This window comes from Oncorhynchus clarkii, chromosome 4 (genome assembly GCF_045791955.1).
Source record: "Oncorhynchus clarkii lewisi isolate Uvic-CL-2024 chromosome 4, UVic_Ocla_1.0, whole genome shotgun sequence".
Taxonomy (NCBI): Eukaryota; Metazoa; Chordata; class Actinopteri; order Salmoniformes; family Salmonidae; genus Oncorhynchus; species Oncorhynchus clarkii.
This window is the reverse complement of record NC_092150.1, coordinates 18484270-18503267: the sequence shown is the minus strand read 5'-3', so window position 1 is coordinate 18503267 and position 18998 is coordinate 18484270. Positions and strand designations below refer to the sequence as shown.

General features: G+C 40.3%; 1 protein-coding gene across 1 annotated transcript in view; it reads left to right on the top strand.

The window, feature by feature from the left end:
* The first annotated feature begins 406 nt into the window (after positions 1–406).
* LOC139406534 (RNA polymerase II elongation factor ELL-like) overlaps positions 407–18998 on the top strand; it is a 38935-nt gene continuing 20343 nt past the window's right edge. Inside the window, exons 1-2 of the mRNA XM_071149217.1 lie at positions 407–596; positions 17211–17255. Coding sequence (XP_071005318.1) covers positions 462–596; positions 17211–17255 — 180 coding nt within the window. The 5' untranslated portion in view covers positions 407–461. The remainder of the gene's footprint in view (positions 597–17210; positions 17256–18998) is intronic.

The window sequence follows — 18998 nt, the reverse complement described above, 5'->3', positions numbered from 1 at the left end:
CCGATAGTCATTTACTTAGTGTTTCCTCTCATGTTCCATTTCTTTGGTACCAATGTGTTAGACTGGACATTCCCAACTCATGGATTCAGTGAGACGTTGACGTAGTCCAGTGACCTAATGTTTCCTTCTTCCTTCCTACGCACATTTCTGATATGCTTTCCATTGGTAACCAGTGGTCAGACATGTCTCATGTTTTAATGATTCATATTTTCTCCTCAGTGCTTCATTATATTGAAGTAAAGAAACGGTTTATGATAAATCCTCCCGATAAAATTGAACTTATTTGTCGCGCATAAATGTTATGTTTATATATATTATGTAGCATGTTTCAATGTATTATTAACTTATGACTTCATCACGCCGTGTACGTAACATGTATATTCATTAGAAAGCTGTGGGAGTTTTTCTGCGTTTACGACAGAGTGCTGCTCGTGCGCGAGCGTGGAGGCAATGGTAGCAAGATGGCGGCGTTGAAGGAGGAGCAGTGCTACGGACTGTCCTGTGGACGAGTGAGCAATGGCAGTAATGTCTCCGTCTTTCACGTAAAACTCACTGACAGCGCCTTGAGGGCATTTGAAGGTTACCAGAGTAGCAAGGTAATTGAACAACTCAAGTAAATGTAACTACATATTAGGTATATTTTGCTCGTTGGCTGACATAGCTAGCTGGTTAGCAACTGGCTACTTCGCTGCCATGCCAGCAAGCTTCATTAGCCATCGTTACTTATTTATTTAGCTAGCTACACGAGTTAGATGCATGTTTATTACTACACACAAACGAGTCATTTTAGGATTACCGTTCAGCTACCCTTTTAAATGAACCCAGTGTTAAACGAGGCTGGTAGTTTCCAGTGTGTGTGTTTTCAATATAAAACTCAAGCCAATCAGCCTTTAAAGATTTGCTAGCTAACGTAACAAGTGCGCTAGCTATGTTGGCAGGCAAAGTAAGAATTCCGCAAGGATTCAGGTTGTTAGCTAGTTATGTCTAGTTTTTCCATTACCACCATTAATTGGAACGATCAAAACGGTCAACTTGATTCGCCAACTAGCAAACATTTACATAACGTTGCAAACTAAGGTACTGTAACGTTCGCTTACCAGCCAATTAGTTAAGTTGGCTAGCTTTGATGTTAAACCTTTGATATAGGGTCAGTAATGAAGCTAGGGGCGTATCACAACCAACTAGCTAAAACGCATAATTAGCCATGTAGTGATGTTGAACAGCGATCGATGACATTTGGCAAAGTTTAGTAGCAAACGTGAGGCTAGGTAAGTTTGCTGAGCTGACGCTAAACTCAGGCGAGCAATGTCGTTTGTTCAACGTTATCTAGCTAACCAGCCATGTATGAATTGCAGTCAACAAGTGAAGTGCAATAAAACCCTTGCGTTACGTTGCTTTGCTTATATTACTTCTGGCAGTCGTGAAAAGTGAGACATCTTGGAGGCTAGCCACCAGTAGCCCAAATTACCATATCGAGCTTGCTGTATTTTTTTTGTCAGTTTAACCTCCCACTTACAGCATTTCCCTGACTGATTTTTTATTTTTTTGCCAGCTGGTAAATAATGTTCTTGTGATGTTATTCAGTCATGGACTTTGAGTTGTTTTGAATTGCTAGCGAGATATATATGGTTCCCACCGGTGGCTACATTGATCCTGGCCATCTATATTTTATTCTAGTTATTTTTATTTTATTTCACATATATTTAACCAGGTAGGCTAGTTGAGAACAAGTTCTCATTTGCAACTGCGACCTGGCCAAGATAAAGCGTAGCAATTCGACACATACAACAACACAGAATAAACACATGGAATAAACAAAACATTTGACTGAGAAAGCCTGGCAGGCCAGGAAACCAACTACAAGGTTTGTGTTCATGCACATCTAGCTACAGTCTAACACCCAGTAGTATGGCAAGTAGTTTTATGATTCTTGTCTTGAAATTGATTACGTTAGGGAAGAGGAAGTGGCCAACATAGCCAGTGTGCTTTGAAACCGTTTGGAGAAAAAAAAAACATTATGTACCTAGCTTGATAGCAATGCAGCGTCCTTGATGTAGTTAATAAGAACATAGATGGTATCCTGCTGTGCTTTTCTTTGAAAAATATGGCCTATTAGTATTAAAACATTTTATTTGTAACACGTGCTAATCTTGCTCCAAATATGTGGTAATCATGCTGTTCATGCACATTTTTGCCCGCTAAAGACTACATTGTTAGTTACAGTTGATGTTGGATACACAAATATTGTACATTCAAGGGTTTGAAATGACAGGAATCTGTGTATGGGATTTGTGCTTGAGAAATGTATTTTGTGATGCCTAGTCATTGGAGAACTGGCCAATTCTGTTGAATGAAAGCTGCAGTCGTTCAGCTGGAGGGATAGTACCGTAGCTTTTCTCTTTTATTTCCCTACCCCAGCTTGGCTCTGATTTCAGAGGATGCAGACATTACGCAGCTTTGTAGTTGATGAATAGAGGCACTTTTTTATGCCTTTCATCCCCAGGCTCCATTGTCCACTGTACTGTTGTCTAATTGCCAATTTGTGGGAATCTGGCTTTTTTTTGTGTCTGTGCTTACTGCACACGAGTTAAAGATACAGCCTCTTATTATTTTTTAACTCTGCATGGTTGGGAAGGTGTCGTACGCAAGCATTTCACGGTAAAGCCTACACCAGTTGTGTTCAACACATGTAACAAACATTTGATACTTAGTACTAGGGCTGGGAATTGCCAGGGACCTCACAATAGGATATTAATACTACACTTAGGTGCCCATAAGTATTGTGGTTCTCACAATTTAGTATGTATTGTGATTGACATCAGTAATGACCTCCTCCCCCAATCACTACTTGGTATGATATTTTCATATTGGAGTATCTGCTGATTGAGGTGTTGAAATGTATCCCACTTTAAGCCTTTTTACAGTTGATATGCAAGTCCTCCTGTACAGACATGCCTGAGTAAGCACTTAAACTGTGTCATTGTATACCTTGTCCTATATTCACTGGTGTTTAAGAATAAACCCTTAGTCACAGTTTGGCCTAGCTAGACATCTTCTTTTCCTGTTAGAGGGAGCCATTGATTCCCTTTTGACCCCCCCCCCTTATGGAACACTGTGGTTTGGAAGCTGAAGCTGGGAGGGGTGAGAGGTCAATCTTGCATCATTTAGGGGGTGTTGTCCCTCAGCCGCAGCCCTGTAGTCAGTCGACTGGCCACAGAGACAAAAACACAATAAGAGCCATCTTGAAAAAGGCCATAACTTCCCTCCGTTCTTTGCGGTTTAAGATGACAAGCAATGCCTTGTGCTCCAGTTTTGATATCTGTGCCCAGGATAAACAGCTGTGAAGTGATTTCCCAAGGTCTGACTGGTCCCTTTTTCTCTGTCTGGGGAGTTCTATGTCTATTCCAAACACACAGTAGAATTACTTAAATGTTTTGTAGATTAAATAGTTAAGTACTGCCTCTGGCCCTATATTGACCAGGAGGAAGTCAATAACACATTTAGGGTGTTCACCCATAAAAATATTAATTCAAGGTTTATAACAAATGTAGAATTGCTTCAGAAAAATAATCCAAACTCCATGTCTTTGCCATATATGGTTCAAAAGTTACAGATTTACTCTGAGAATTTAGCATGTTTAGAGTGAATGGAATGTCATCATGGGCATGATCAAAAAGTGGTCACTGCTCAATAGAACTCTGTGGCGCTGTTTCGCGGTAGAACGGCAATAACTTTGGTTGTCAGCAGACATTCAAACTAGTGGCTACAGGTTCGTGAGTGAAAACATGGGCTTTTTCTAAATGAAATCTGCTGAATATAAAACTAAATGGGGACTTAATATATATTTAAGACTGAATTTCAATATCTGACCTTGGACATTGTGTATTTCTGAGTCTTGTCCTTTAAATCGCCATAGAAACGGCCTCAATGTAGATTGATCGCCAATATAGCCAATGAAAGACAAGGATCTGGAAATGAAAATGACGACGTATTAAGTTAATTTTGATTGGTTCAACCCACAGAAGCACCTTCAAATGGTACCACCTGCCAACGCCAAATATGGAGGAGATGCAACCAAGAGCAGCATGGTCAAAACAAGCAACTGTCACAGAAAATTAACGCTCTTATTTAATCAACACTGTCAAGTACATTAAGGTTACAATATTGTAGAGAACGATCTAATTAATTCTGGCAAAGAACTACGTTTTGACATTTCTTAGCACCCCCTTGAATTGCGCTGTTTTTCTCTACATTCTAGAGCAGTGAGTGAGCCCTAACATATGGCATATAAAAAGTTTTGTTTTAACACCATGTCCTTTTTCACCATCCAGTGATTCATTCATTCTTTGTCTAGGTCAAGTCCTACTCAGAGAATGGTATTATAATATACAGCCTTTAGAGCATTGTGCTTTGTAAGTGCATTGTGCAATATTCCTCAGGTAGCATGGCAGACAGACTGTTATCCATGTCTGACGTGAGCAGTGCCAATGTCAACCCGTTGCTCTGTTTGCACATCTGATCAGAAGGACAGAGTGAACTGGAGCTCCATCCTGGGGATTCTCAGCCTGGAGACTGACACACATGAGGAAATAATGTGCCTTCAGTTGAAAATTACTATATATATATTATATATATATATATATATATATATATTATATATATATATATATATATATATATAATCAATCAATCAATCTTTGGGCTGGTCCCTAGGCAATCTGAAAAAGGAAGAGGAAAAAAAGTCCAGAAATTATTATAAATACAATTGGAAATTACATTTTCGTGATGTAAAAATGCTTTGTGTAAACGTTAACCTCTTAAACTAGAAAGTGTGTGTAAATGACAATGGACCTATAATATCTTTGAGAACTAAACATTACTACAGTAAAAGCTAGACAGGGAGAATTGAAAATTCCAAAAACACTGACTTAAACAGTATTCATTTGATTGTTTGAGCAAAAGCACACCTCATTAGCTATGGCAAAATTCATAGGATGTCAGGAAACTAGCTTTAAAACTATACAATTTTATCTCAGCTCCTTGGCAGAGTATGTAGAATCTTAGAAAATTGTCTTTAAAAATGAACAAAATTCTTTACGCAGCCATAAATGGGTCCTGTAAAATGTAGATGTGCTGATCGTGCCACCTGCCAGGCCCACCACCTAAACCCCTTTTTGATCCATAAAATAATTAATGTTGTGCAAAGTGTTGTAACACAACCATTTTCTTATGAGGAAAGTCATTCTCTGGCCTAGATTTCCCCTATTGTCAGACTAGCCTGTTGTAAAGAATTGAATACCGGTCCAAGACCTTTTCAGAACATCCTATTACTGTACAGTCTTCTGTTGATAGGCAGTGTTTATTTAACTGGCTGCCTGTTTCTGTTTAAGTATATTTTGCTGCCAGATGCCTCAAGTTACTTCAGCAGTTACCTTTTTATAGAAAAGTAGTCATTGTATCAAATCATGCCAGAACCTTTAAGATGCCACCTAAAATTGGCAGCTAAAATGGCTCCTAAAATGTGCTATTTCAGCTAAATGGATTTAAAGAGTTGAACTTGGTGTCCCTCTGTGGTATGATTGACACTAATGTTTTGGCCCAATGCCTTTTGGTGTCAGTGGGTTAGGTAATGGCCAGGTTATTCTTGGATTCTGTGCAGGCAGTGAATTTTTACATTCTATTCCTTACACAGTACATCAACCCTCAGGCCCCTGGTATGTGTAGAGAATTTAGCTCAATGTATAATACAAGGGTGAACAGAAGTGTTTCTAATTTCAAATGAGTTTTTCATTAAAGCTTAGCAACAACTTTTACCCATTAAGTTACTCAGAATACAACATGAACATTTTGTGTTTCTCACAAGTGATCCAGTCTTGCTAGTAGGCTTCCAGAGATATTTGATATAAGTTCCTTCACAAACTAGCCTCGTCTTTTTGGAGCATTTCCGTCTAGGCTAAAGCCTTTTAGTTTGCTGACGGGCACAAGGAGTGACATTAGTGCTCTGGGCTAATTTTTTTTCACCTTGACACCAGAGACAAGGAACTGTTTGAGCTTAAATGAGAGCTGTCCTCTATCCCACTTAGTATGAGCTTTTGTTACCTCTCCTGGTGAAAGCCTTCAATTCTGTCACTGGCAATGTGTCTTTTATAAGAATGGAATACACAATTTCCACCCAATTGCTCAATCATCCCATGAAGTAAGACTAAATTAAATGTATATTTTTACATCTTGTTGCTGTTTTTACAACAAAAAGTCCCACGCTTTGGATGAAACCAAATTTCTAACTGTATCCCATATATTGTGTTATCTGAAACTCAAATGTAATTTGCTTAATTGACAAAGAACGCACATTGGAAGTTTTTGTTTCATGTGCTCTGTGATGCTTCAAGGTAGGTTTAAGTAACAGCGACTGGTACAGGTTTTGTGCAGGTCTCCAGTGCGTACGTACAAAATATACCCTAAAACATGTGCACCAATTGTCACGCAAAAGTTGACGTGAGAATGTGCTTCGCATTAACTGTAGACCATGTGTATGCACCGTTTCTATTGGTTGAAGTATTGCATTGCAAGTAGCTTAGTATTTTGAGAAAATGGGGGATATGACCACAAGCTTATTCATAACAAAAAACGGGGAAATATAATAAGATGCAAACATTTGCTGTTAGTGAGAAGCGCTAAGATTTTGGGGCATTTTTACATTCTAAAATAGTTAGAAATGGGCATCTATTTAATTTCCATGATCATTTCAGAATAAATTCCTCATCTTTTCTGACTGATGGTTTCATACTCCTGAAGTAACATATAGGCCTACAAAGTGCCATCTCTCTCTTAATTGGGTCCACTTTACACTAAATATAAAACATTTTAAGTATTTTGATCTATCTGATCCTGAGCACAGTTTAACGGTAGAACAGACTATATACCTTTTCCATTTGTGTTTTAGGCTACTGTATATGTCTCTGAATAGCCTACTGTCATTTCTAATATCGCAAGTAAACAATGTTTTTTATGAATAAACATAATACATATTTTCATAACATTACACTAATTCCTCACTGATTTTTCTTGTCATAATGGGTTCATATTCCCGATGACCGTTTAACTTGCAAGAAATTACCATACTCATCTCTCATTTAATTGGGTCTGTTGTATGCTATTACACTGAACAAAAATATAAATTCTACAATTTCAAGAGTTTACTGAGTTGCAGTTTTATATAAGGATATCAGTCAATTTAAATACATTAATTAGGCCCTAATCTATGGGTTTCACATGAATGGGAGGACGGATACTTACAAAAAAATAAAGGTTTGTTCGTGGATCAGAAAACCAGTCTGTCTGGTGTGACCACCATTTGCCTCATGCAGCGCATCACCTTTGCATGGAGTTGATCAGGCTGTTGATTGTGGCTTGTGGAATGTTGTCTTGCTCATCTTCAATGCTGTGAGAAGTTGCTGGATACAGGCGGGAACTGGAATATGCTGTCATGCATGTCGATCCAGAGCACCCCAAACATGTTCAATGGGTGACATGTCTGGTGAGTATGCAGGCCATGGAAGAACTGGGACATTTTCAGCTTCCAGGAATTGTGTACAGATCCTTGCGACATGGGGCTGTGCATTATCATGCTGAAACATGAGGTGATGGCAGCAGATGAATGGCATGACAATGGTCCTTAGGATCTCATCACGGTATTTCTGTACATTCAAATTGCTGTTGATAAAATGCAATTGTGTTCGTTGTCCGAAGCTTATGCCTGCCCATACCATAACCCCACTGCCACCATGGGGCACTCTGTTCACAACGTTGACATCAGAAAACTGCTCGCCTGCACGATGTCATACACGCTGTCTGCCATCTGCCCAGTACAGTTGAAACCAGGATTCATCTGTGAAGAGCACACTTCTCCAGCGTACCAGTGGCCATAGAAGGTGAATATTTTCGAACCACAGTCAGGTCCCGGTGAGGACAACGGGCATGCAGATTATCTTGGTTTCTGACAGTTTGGTCAGAAATTCTTGGGTTGTGCAAACCCACAGTTTCACCAGCTGTCCAGGTGGCTGGTCTCAGACGATCCCGTAGGCGAAGAAGCCGGATGTGGAGGTTCTGGGCTGGCATGGTTACATGTGGTCTGCGGTTGTGAGGCCGGTTGGCTGTATTGCCACTCTAAAACGACGTTGGAGACGGCTTATGGTAGAGAAATTTACATTAGCTTCTCTGGCAACAGCTATGGTGGACATTCCTACAGTCAGCATGCCAAATGCACACTCCCTCAACTTGAGGCATCTGTGGCATTGTTGCGACAACTTCACATTTTAGTGGCCTTTTATTGTCCCCAGCACAAGGTGCACCTGTACAATGAACATGCTGTTTAATCAGCTTCTTGATATTCCACACCTGTCAGGTGGATGGATTATCTTGGCAAAGGAGAAATGCTCACTAACATGGATGTAAACAAATTTGTGCACAAAATTTCAGAGAATTAAGCTTTTTGTGTGTGTTGAACAAGTATTTTGCGCTATGCATCCAAAAGGGAGCACGGTTTATAGTATACAGTAGAATTTAACAGATGAACCACTAAGTAGGCCTACTGTAATTTTACATTTTTTTTTTGAGTAGACATGCTAGAAAATGTGGGCAGTGCAGCATATTTAGAAAAAGTAAACGCAAAACATTAGTGAATTGAAATGATCACAATTTGCAATAGATTGTTCTTTCAGAAACAGTCAAATACAGCAAATGTCACTGTATAAGTTTAAAACATTCTCTCAACACCTCCAGAGATATTTAATCAAGTTATTCCTTGGTATTTCCTTAAAAAATATCCTTTGCCTAATTTCAATTCTTCCAAAGTATACAGCATATAAGGGCATTTTTCAGGCTGAGTTTTAATGCTCGTTCACGCACACAATTCCAGGATGGGTCTGATTTATAATGGGAAATATGTGTATATATGGCGTGCAGCAATTTTATATATCTATTTTTGTATGTGCGCAGTCTTTTCTAAAATTGCTCAGATATTTAGTGTAAAATGTACGCAGCGGTTATATTTGAGGCCCCTGGTGCCATGGATATTTATGTAATGCTGACTCCCCAGTTTGAACAGAACAAATGGGGCACTAGCTAGCGAGATCATAACCACAGCCAAATATGACTCCAAAATGTCATGGATGGTGTGGCCCTCAGTCCCGTGGGCTAGTCACACTGGATGGTCTGGTATCACTGTGTACAGAGCTGACCTGCATTCTTGCTAGGTCTCATGTGTCTAGTCATTGGGCTGTGAATTTCCCAGTAGTCAAGCGTTGGGAGCTGCCCCAGATGATGTCCTGTCCTGCTGAGTGCTGATCCGGTGCCATCACTGTGTGTGGAAATGAGCGGTTGGTGGATCTTAGCACCATGTCCCAGGCCCTGGGCCAACGTGGGGAGCTGCTTCGTTCCACTGGCCCCTTCATAGAGGAGTCCTGGAAAGTTCAGGGTTATCCTCATAACAGCGTCTGTTCTTACACTCGTGTCACAGGTTTAGTTAATGTCACATATTTGTATGGTCATTTGATTTGGCATGCGCTGATATTTCAAGTTTGAGTTGGCTGGTGCTTTGTCACATGCTGAATAGTTTTCCCTCGCTCCTACCTACAACTGGAACTCCCAACTGTTGTGTTTTGGTGTTATTGGGTGATTTCTCAAAGTTATTTAAAGAATATGTAGATTACATCAAGTTCCAATTTAAGATGATTGTAGAAGCTTTATAGAAATTCTCACCTTCACGTTGCAACTTTTTATTTATGGAATTTTTGATCAATTCCTCTGCAGACAGCTGTTGTAAACTACCTGAGTGTGTTTAGTGTTACACAGATCTTCCCAATGATTGGAACTTTGGTGCTACGCCACTGTGATATTTCTAAAACACATTTACATGTGGAGACAGCCTCTTATGCAGTCAATCATCATTTTAGCTGTTTTAATAAATTTAGCAGTTATATAACTTGATTTCTGTTTAAAAACAATACATTTTTATTTCAAAGATCTGTGCCAATATGGACTCCTTTGACGCAATGATTGATTTTTGTGAGCATTGATGCTACATTCAATTTAAAACTTGAACCGGAGAGGTGAGGGAAGTCTCATCACTGCACTGTTGAGATTATCTACAGGCATGTTGATTTGGTACAAAATGCACAGTGAAAATTTGCCACCTGCAGTGTTTTAGGACTAGGTCTCCTAATGACCCTGTGACATTTTAGTCCTTGGATAGTCTGGTTACCGGCAGGTCCTGTGGATGGGGATTAGAACTCCCTATTCTATTGCAGGACTCTAATCCAACTAGAGGCCTAACTTTAAAAGGGGAAAGCACTGGTGAAAACATTGTGCTGTGCCTTTTACTTTGGCACGGTCTGTGCATGTAATCTGCCTTATCTCTTTGCATGCAGATCAGCTGACACTTTGCCAACTAATCTGCACGTCAAGAACTTCCCAGTGTCCAAATCACCCATTAAATTGCCAACAACAGTTGAATGTTGTAGGATCACCATCCCTCAATTTAGGGCTGGGTGATTATAGCCTAAAAATCATATGTACATTTTTTTCCTTCAAATTAATGGATTTATGATATCTGTATTCTCTATGCTTTGTTGTACAATCAAAGGTAAAAATGCACTGCTTTTCAGTCAGGAATAATCTTAATTCAGGTCCTGTGAAATTATACCTAGGCTAAATATACAGTACAATACTTTCAGAAAATATTCACACCCCTTGACGTTTTCCACATGTTATGTTACAGCCTCAATTTAAAACGGATTGAATTGAGATGTTGTCAATGGCCTCCACACAATAACCCAATGGCCTCACAGTGGAATTATGTTTTTATTTTTTTACATGAATAAAAAATGAAAAGCTGTCTAGAGTATTAAGTATTAAACCCCTTTATGCAAGCCTAAATAAGTTCAGAAGTAAACATTTGTTCGTCACAGGTTGTGCAACAAGTGTTTTAAAATTGTATTTTTCAATAGCTACCGCATCCCTGTTCCCCACATATACAATTACCCGTAAGGTCCATAATTCGAGCAGTGAATTGCAAACAAATTCCAGGGAGGTTTTTCAATGCCACGCAAAGAAGGGCACCTATTGGTAGATGGGTAAAATTGAGATTTGTATATCCCTTTCAGCATGGTGATATTTTTTGCACTTTGGATGGTGTATCAATACACCCAAAGACACAGGCATCCTTCCTAACTCAGTTGCTGGAGAGGAAGAAAAACACTTAGGGATTTCACCGTGAGGCCGATGGTGACTTTGAAACAGTTAGTTTAATGGCTGTAATAGGAGAACTGAGGATGGATCAACATTGTAGTTACTCTATAATGCTATCCTAATTGACAGAGTGAGAAGGAAGCATGTACAGAAAACAAATATTCTAAAACATGCATTCTGTTTGCAATAAGGCACTAAAGTAAAACTGCAACAAATGTGGCAAAGAAATTAACTTATTGTCCTGAATACAATGTGTCATGTTTAGGGCAAATTCAACAAGCATGGTGGTGGCTGCATCATGTAATGAGTTTGCTTGTCATCTGCAAGGACTATAGAGTTCTTTAGGATAAAATGAAATGGAATAGTGCTAAGTACAGGCAGAATTCTGTGGGAAAACCTGGTGGTCTGCTTTCCAACAGACACTGCGAGACAAATTCACCTTTCAACAGGACAATAGCCTAAAACACAAGGCCAAATATACACGAGTTGTTTAGCAAGACAACATTGAATGTTCCTGAGTGGTCTAGTTACAGTTTTGACTTAATCGGCATGAACATTTATGGCAAGACTTGAAAATGGCTGTCTAGCATTGATCAACAATGAACTTGAAGAATTTAAAATAATAATGTGCAAATATTGTACAATCCAGGTGTGCAAAGTTCATAGAGATTTACCCAGAAAGACTCACAGTTGTAATCGCTGCCAAAGAGTCAGATGTGAAAAAGTAAATAAGATTTGTGTGTTTCATTTACAATCAATTTTATAATATTTCTAAGAACATATTTTCACTTTGTAATTCTGGTGATTGCTTGTAGATGGGTGAGGAAAAACATAAATTTAATCAATTTTGAATTCAGGCTGTAACACAACAAAATATGGAATTAGGAAAGGGGTATGAATACTTTCTGAAGGGCCTGTAAGTCTTCCACAACCACAAGACCCACTAACAATTCATTATTTGATCAAAATAGTTCAACCTTTTTTATAGTAATCACTGATATGGCTTTCAAACTCTTTAAAAAATGTTTAAATGACCAGAACCATGCATAATGCACGTGCTAGTAAGTAGCCAGCTAATATTTATATATATTTATTTATTTATTTATTTATTTAATGTTTAGCCAATTTGGATCTATTTGCTAGCTAACAAGGCAGAAGTTTAATTATTATGTACACACCCTTCTGTCCGTCTCCAACTTTTTTTGAACAGCATGCTAGCCTGTCCACTTTGTTCAGATGTTGAAATCAAGTGGCCTACCTTATTTCTCAGAATGGGAACGAGTTGCCAATTCCTTTTATATAATTGTGTTTTATGCTTTTTGCACATTTATAAAACAGACTAGACAGTAAAACAGTTAAAATGCTGCTTGCGGGATGTGGCTGTGCGAAAAACTGTGCATTCATTTTCCAGAATTAAATGTTAATTGATTATCCTGTTTTGGTAGTGTCTGCATGCAACTTGAGCAGTTGAGACATAAAAAGAGTATTGTTAGCCTTTCTATGCTCTATTACTGTAAAATAAAGTCTGTTTCTGTGTCCATACGACCAATTCTTTTGGACCAAACCTCTAACGCAAATAGCGTCTTGAAACCACTTGTCAGAGAGGAAGAAGTGATCTCTCATCTTTGTTTTAAATGATGGGGACGGGCTTGGTGGGTGTGTGTGTCTCGCCAAAATGTGTCCAAATTAAGCCCAATGCGTTTCTATGGGCTTATTTTAGACATAAGCTTGCTGCCTGCCTTCCCGCCTTTGGGAAAACAACTCTCATTGTTAGGGCGGAGACATTATATGGAGACATTATATACAGATCACTGGGGAAAATGGAAAGGTGCACAGAGGGAGCGAAGGAGACAAGACCAAAAAGACATGAGAACATGTCATAAACACTCCGCGTGATATATATATAAAAAAAACTTGATTCTTGCGATACAGGCATTTGGAATCGCGCAGAAGCATATATTTGAATGAGTCTAAATAATTATATTTATCGCCCAGCCCTACCCCAACTCTCTGTTCTAGCTTCATCTTCGTCATGCCAAGGTACGCCCCAGAATAATCTTGGGCTGAGACTCGTTGAGGTTTCTCTTATTTGCGTGACACCAGCTGCTGTCCGTTCTCCAGTTTTGTGAACATCCATGGCCCGTTCAGGAGCCACACTCTGTCCTACGGTTAGCTCTGTGGAACATTCTTGGCTCCAGTCCCAGAGAATAGTGACATATCAGCAGCCCATTCAAATGAACAGGCTGAGTGTTGCACTATGTCAGTGGGGGGGATGGGGAGCTAAATTCGGTACTCTGTTTTACGTTGCAGTGGTGGGGTTGACGGAACGTGCAGGCTCCATTGAATGGCTGGCTGGTTCAGATTGAGCACAGGTCTGGGTAAAACTAGATCTCAGGAAATGGTCTCTCTACAGACTGGTTGCCTCCCGCAATGCACCAATATTCCAGCTTACACGTCTGTAGAAGTTCCGGCGTCAGTTGGAAATGAGAGGCGTGTCACCTCTGACTTTATTGCTGTATTCGCTTGTTACCCTAGCTAAACATGAGCACAGTTCCCGCCTTTATTTTAAGCCCTGCATACCCGAACTCATGGTTTGTTGGTAGAGTTGTCTGTGAAGAAGACCCTCCCTGGATAAAAATTGTTCCCCTTTCCAAATGTCCTAGAGAATCTGACATCCTCCCCAGACCTAGTGCTCAGGTTCCTAGGTCTGGGTTTTAGACTAGCCAGTAAAGGCCAGGGTTGTACTGGGAAAAGATCTCTATTCGGTTGGTTTGAAATTTGACATGCATGTTTCAATGACTATGGGATTCGAAATTACTTGTGAAATTCTCATGTTGCGTCACGTATTCCACTCCAAATCGTCGTGTCACAATTGGTTTTGATACATTGTGCGTTGTGTTCTTTATGCCCAATTGCATTCATCATAAAAAGTGAGTTCAGCCAGTTAGCACCTTACTTACATAGGGCCTGTTTCAGACTTAGGAAATGTATTCCTTGTACATGTTTTGATTTGAGCACAACCACACAAACTTGAGAGGAAAGAAAGGTAAACTAACATTGTAATGGAATAATGCAAAATGTAAGGAAACTACCACTAAAGTGACAGTTAATAATGTATGTTGGTATAACTGATGGTCGACCTTATTCATTGTGCGTAAAGGTGGTGGAATTATGAGGGGAATTAAGTCAAGGTCAGAATACGTTGCATCTGTAGACACCTCCGCCATACCTTAAATACTTTGATCTCCACCCAAAACAAATAGCCAGTGAAAAGCATGTGTATCTCATGCTTAAATTTAAGGTCAGAATACACGTGGAGAAAAAGGTGCATAAAGGGAATTACCTTCGATTATGTGAACTTAACTCTGGTCGGGATCTGCCCTATAATACGGATGTGGTTGAACACACAAATGACCTTTGTGTGTCAAAATGTCATCCATGATTAGAATACACTTTCAGACCGCAAATAAATTTATAGAACTTCAACCTGTATTTTACATTGGTTAATGGGAAAGTCCACAGACCAGGGGGCTACCCTGTTCACAACGTGCCATGTTCACATCTGCCAGTGTGAGTGGGCTCAGTGTCAGCCGTTGAATGTTCTGCAGTGCCACCATCTGCTCAATGGCAGCGTCACCCTACTCTTTCCAAAGGCTCCTCTGTGCTCCGGGCAGGCTAGCCTCTCTTCCTGGTTCACATGTGATCTCCAGAAGTGTCAATGAGGAAGGAAACCAGAGGGACTTCCTCTATTGCTTGTCAGAGTTGTCAGGCATGTTCCTCCTTGAAGCTTGGCTATGATTAGTGGAAAACATGTTGTGCTTAGTCTCCTAGACTAGCCAGCAATTGCTTGGCATCCTGTAAGGCGCTACAGAGGGTAGTGCGTACAGCCCAGGCTAAGCTTCCTGCCATCCAGGGCCTATATACTAGGTGGTGCCAGAGGAAAGCCCAAAAAATTGTCCCAAGACACCTGTCTCTCAAGTCATAGACTGTTCTTTCTGCTACCACACTGCAAGCGGTACTGGAGCGCCAAGTCAAGGACCAAAAGGCTCCTTAACAGCTTCTACCCCCAAGCCACAAGACTGCTGAACAATTAATCAAATGGCTACCCAGACTATTTGCTTTGACCCCCCCCCCCCCCCCTTAAACTGCTGCTACTCACTGTTTATTATCTATGCATAGTCAATTTTCCCCTACCTACATGTAGACATTACCTCGACTAACCTGTACTCCTGCACATTGATTTGGTACCCTCTGTGTATAGCCTCATTGTTTTGTGTGCCTTTGTATTTTATTTTCAACTTTAGTTTATTTAGTAAATATTTTCTTAACGGCATTGTTGGTTAAGGGCTTGTAAGTAAGCATTTCACGGTAAGGACTACATCTGTTTTATTCGGCGCATGTGACAAGTAACTTTTGATTTGTTCAAGTAAATCATGTTCTGCTCCTGTATAGTCTCCTATCATGCAATCAATGGTTTGTTCAGTAGTGGTGTGTTTATTGCTTTGTCTGCTTGACTTGATAGAGTAAGCTCTATGCTGATGTGCCCAGTGGTCTGCTGTACTGCAGACCATGGCTTCTTTAGCAGTGTGCCCCATTGTGCAATAGGTTTAAAGGTTTACCTTAGGTGAAAGGGGTAACTTGTTTTGAGTTCAACGCCAGCGCCTGTTCTTAAACCATCTTATTTTTCTTCCACACATTCGGACACGGTAAGGCTTGTAGATGACTACACTGATGGCGTTCCAGAACCGCAGTGCTATGGATAAAAGTTTATGTACAAGTTGTTACTTACCAAAGTTACTTTACTTAGAACAAATATTTGGTCACAACTATTTTTTTTGTGTGTGTTAGGCTTTTTGTGCGGTAATTCACATGGCTATACACACAACTCAGTTGTGTGAATAGTCTGCCTGTGTCATTATGAAATGAATATGATTGGCTGTGCTCTTGAGTACATTGATCAGGCAAGTCCTATGCTCATTGCTCATCTGATTTTATGCAAGTACTTTGCAAACATCTATGGAGTATAGATTTATTTCATGTTTGTCCCCCATAACTTCACCATATTTATCTGAGCCTCATCTGGTGGCTGCTAACAGTGGAAAATATCAACAACAAAATTGTCAGCACCAGGAACACCATTCTGATTGGCTGGCAGTGTACCAACTGCTTACCGGTGCACTGAATAGTCTGAGTGATGGAAAAACAAATGAGGACACCACACATTTATTTTACTGCAGCACAACTGGCATGCTTCTTTTTGTGTACAGATTGTTTTGCAGGAAATGCCTGTGTATGTGAGTTTTTTGTGTGCCTATGTAGGTGAAATATGAAAACAGGGAAGGGAGCGCAGCTGATTGACGTGGATGGCCTGCTGCTTGCTTTGCATTTCTATCCTGTCACCCTCTAAAGACTGTTTTAATATGTTGAGTGATGGCAAGGCCTTGACATTTTAGGGAGGCTAGTTGGAGCAGCACAGCGAGTCAATTTCGAGAAAAAACTCTGTAAACTGAGTGCTTGATATGAAATACAGAAGGCTTTTACCTCATCCAAACAGGACAATTTTTTAAATGTTCTATGCAAGCAGCGGTCCACTGTGAGTAGTATGCATATGGGAAAACAACTACTTCCTCACCTGTTACTGCTGTGTGAAAGGGGACGCTGCTTGACAGATTAGTCCCATCATAAAGGACAGATTATCCAGATTACTTATCTGGTTTCTGTACGTTTAGACAAGTTAAATATTCATCATAGTAATTCGGTGGTCATTTGGATGTGGTTAGATTTCAATTGTAATGCACAGTGTTTATACTGTTTAATGTGCCTGTCTCCTGAATGGGCTTTACTGAACGGTCCTCTTTTTTGCCCACCAAGCAGGATCTATGAAGTTTGACCCTTTTTAAATCCACTTGTTCAGTAGGATCAGTTTTCAATGTGACTGTTTATTTGTCCTCTATCTCTCTCAGGACCTGTCTTCACAACCTCTGATCCGATTTACTGGAAACCAAGGGGTAAGTGCATTTCAGTTATAAATAACAACTCTTTATATTTTGCAGTAAAATTATGTGATCACTGTCTGCATATGAGTTTGCACCACATACTACATTTTTCTATCGGTAAAGCATTAACTCAGGGACTGTGTTCTGTGTGTGTATAACCAAGTACTGACTAGACGGCCTCTGTAGCTGCAGTGAGCTGTGTTGTCTGCGAGCTGCTGGCAGGATTAGATTTCCTGTCATATTTTGGCAGCGACATGCGTGGCTACAATTACATCTGCACTGAGCTGGACGAGAGCGGCTGTACTAGCAGGCCTAGATATTCCCCTCGCATGGTGGACAGACGGACAGAACGTCTGTCTGAGAGACAAGGAACTTGCCTGGACACACTACCCAGACAAGTCCCATCACATGCTCTTCTACTATGGACAGCATCAGCCTGTACAAATTAGCCCGTAGAAAAAATATATTTTCTTCAAGGCGAGCATTGTCTTTCTCAGTATGAGCAGCACTGTATGCATTCCAGACATTTAACGCTGCTTGTCCAACATCTCTCCATCAAACAAGCCCTCACTAATGTGAGTCAGTTTGTTAGTGACATTTACACTGAAGTGTTGGCGGTGTAGATTAGATTTGTTTTCATTTCAGACATCAGAACATAAACTGGAGCGGTCTGAACAGTACTGTGTACAGAAGGTAGTTGGGTCACATGCAATCCAGTGTCTAACGTGGTTACAAAGTGAGAGGTTTCAGTGCCATTGGATTGTGCTTTAAACGTCTTGAACAGTCTTTTCTCTCATTTGAAGCAATGCACGACCATGTTTTTGTTTTTAATGAACCATTTGTAAATATGGTATTGGAACTGACCCTATATATAGCTTATTCCCTGTTTTCTTCTTTTTGTGTTTTTGTTCTACCGTATGTTATTTTTAGTACTACATTAATATTGATTTCTGCATTGTTGGGTTTAGCGCTTGCAATAAAGGCATTTCACTGTACTTGTACACATGACATTAAAACTTGAAACCCTCAGTCTAATATTTGATAAAGCTGGAGGGTGTTTAAAGTGTCTGCGTTTTCATATGGTAGTTTAAATCTTCATCAGATACCTGTCCCCCCCCCCCCCCCCCAATTCATGCTTCTAGTGGGAGCGGGAGGTATCAGTAATTGCTCCCATCAACTTGAGAGATCAGATGGTTAGAAAATATGGTGTTTTTACTGGGTGTTTGAAGTGCTGAATTATGCATGTGTTTAATGGCTGAATCATGGCTGGGCCGGATAGGAACCTGTTCTATTAGTTCACCGGAATGCTAATGAGAGCGGGGGAGTGAGGGGGTTTGCTGCTAAATGATGTGTTGGCTGCTCAGTGTGACCATAGCATTTACATTCATTCATATTGGCAGAGCTTTCATTCAGTCACTTCCAGGGTCAAGGTGGCATAATAGAACCAGCTCATAGAATAGTCAGGAAAGGTAAACAGGCCAAGGATGGTAAACATCGTGTGTGGGTGGACGACAGTGTGTCAGTGTTCCTCAGGCTGTATGTCTGGCTGTATTTGGCGAGGAGGACAGGCTTGTGTCAACGATGAATGCCCCCTGCTTTGCACGGCCTCTCCCTCAGCTGTTTCATTAATTACAGCGCTAAGGAGGAGCTGCTGTGAAGGGCCAGTCCTCTCCAGTGCCCCTGGCCTGAAAAGAGGCTTTGTTTGCAGGACTGTGCAAAAGATGAGGGGAGCTGGAGGCAGAGAGAAAAGGGGGT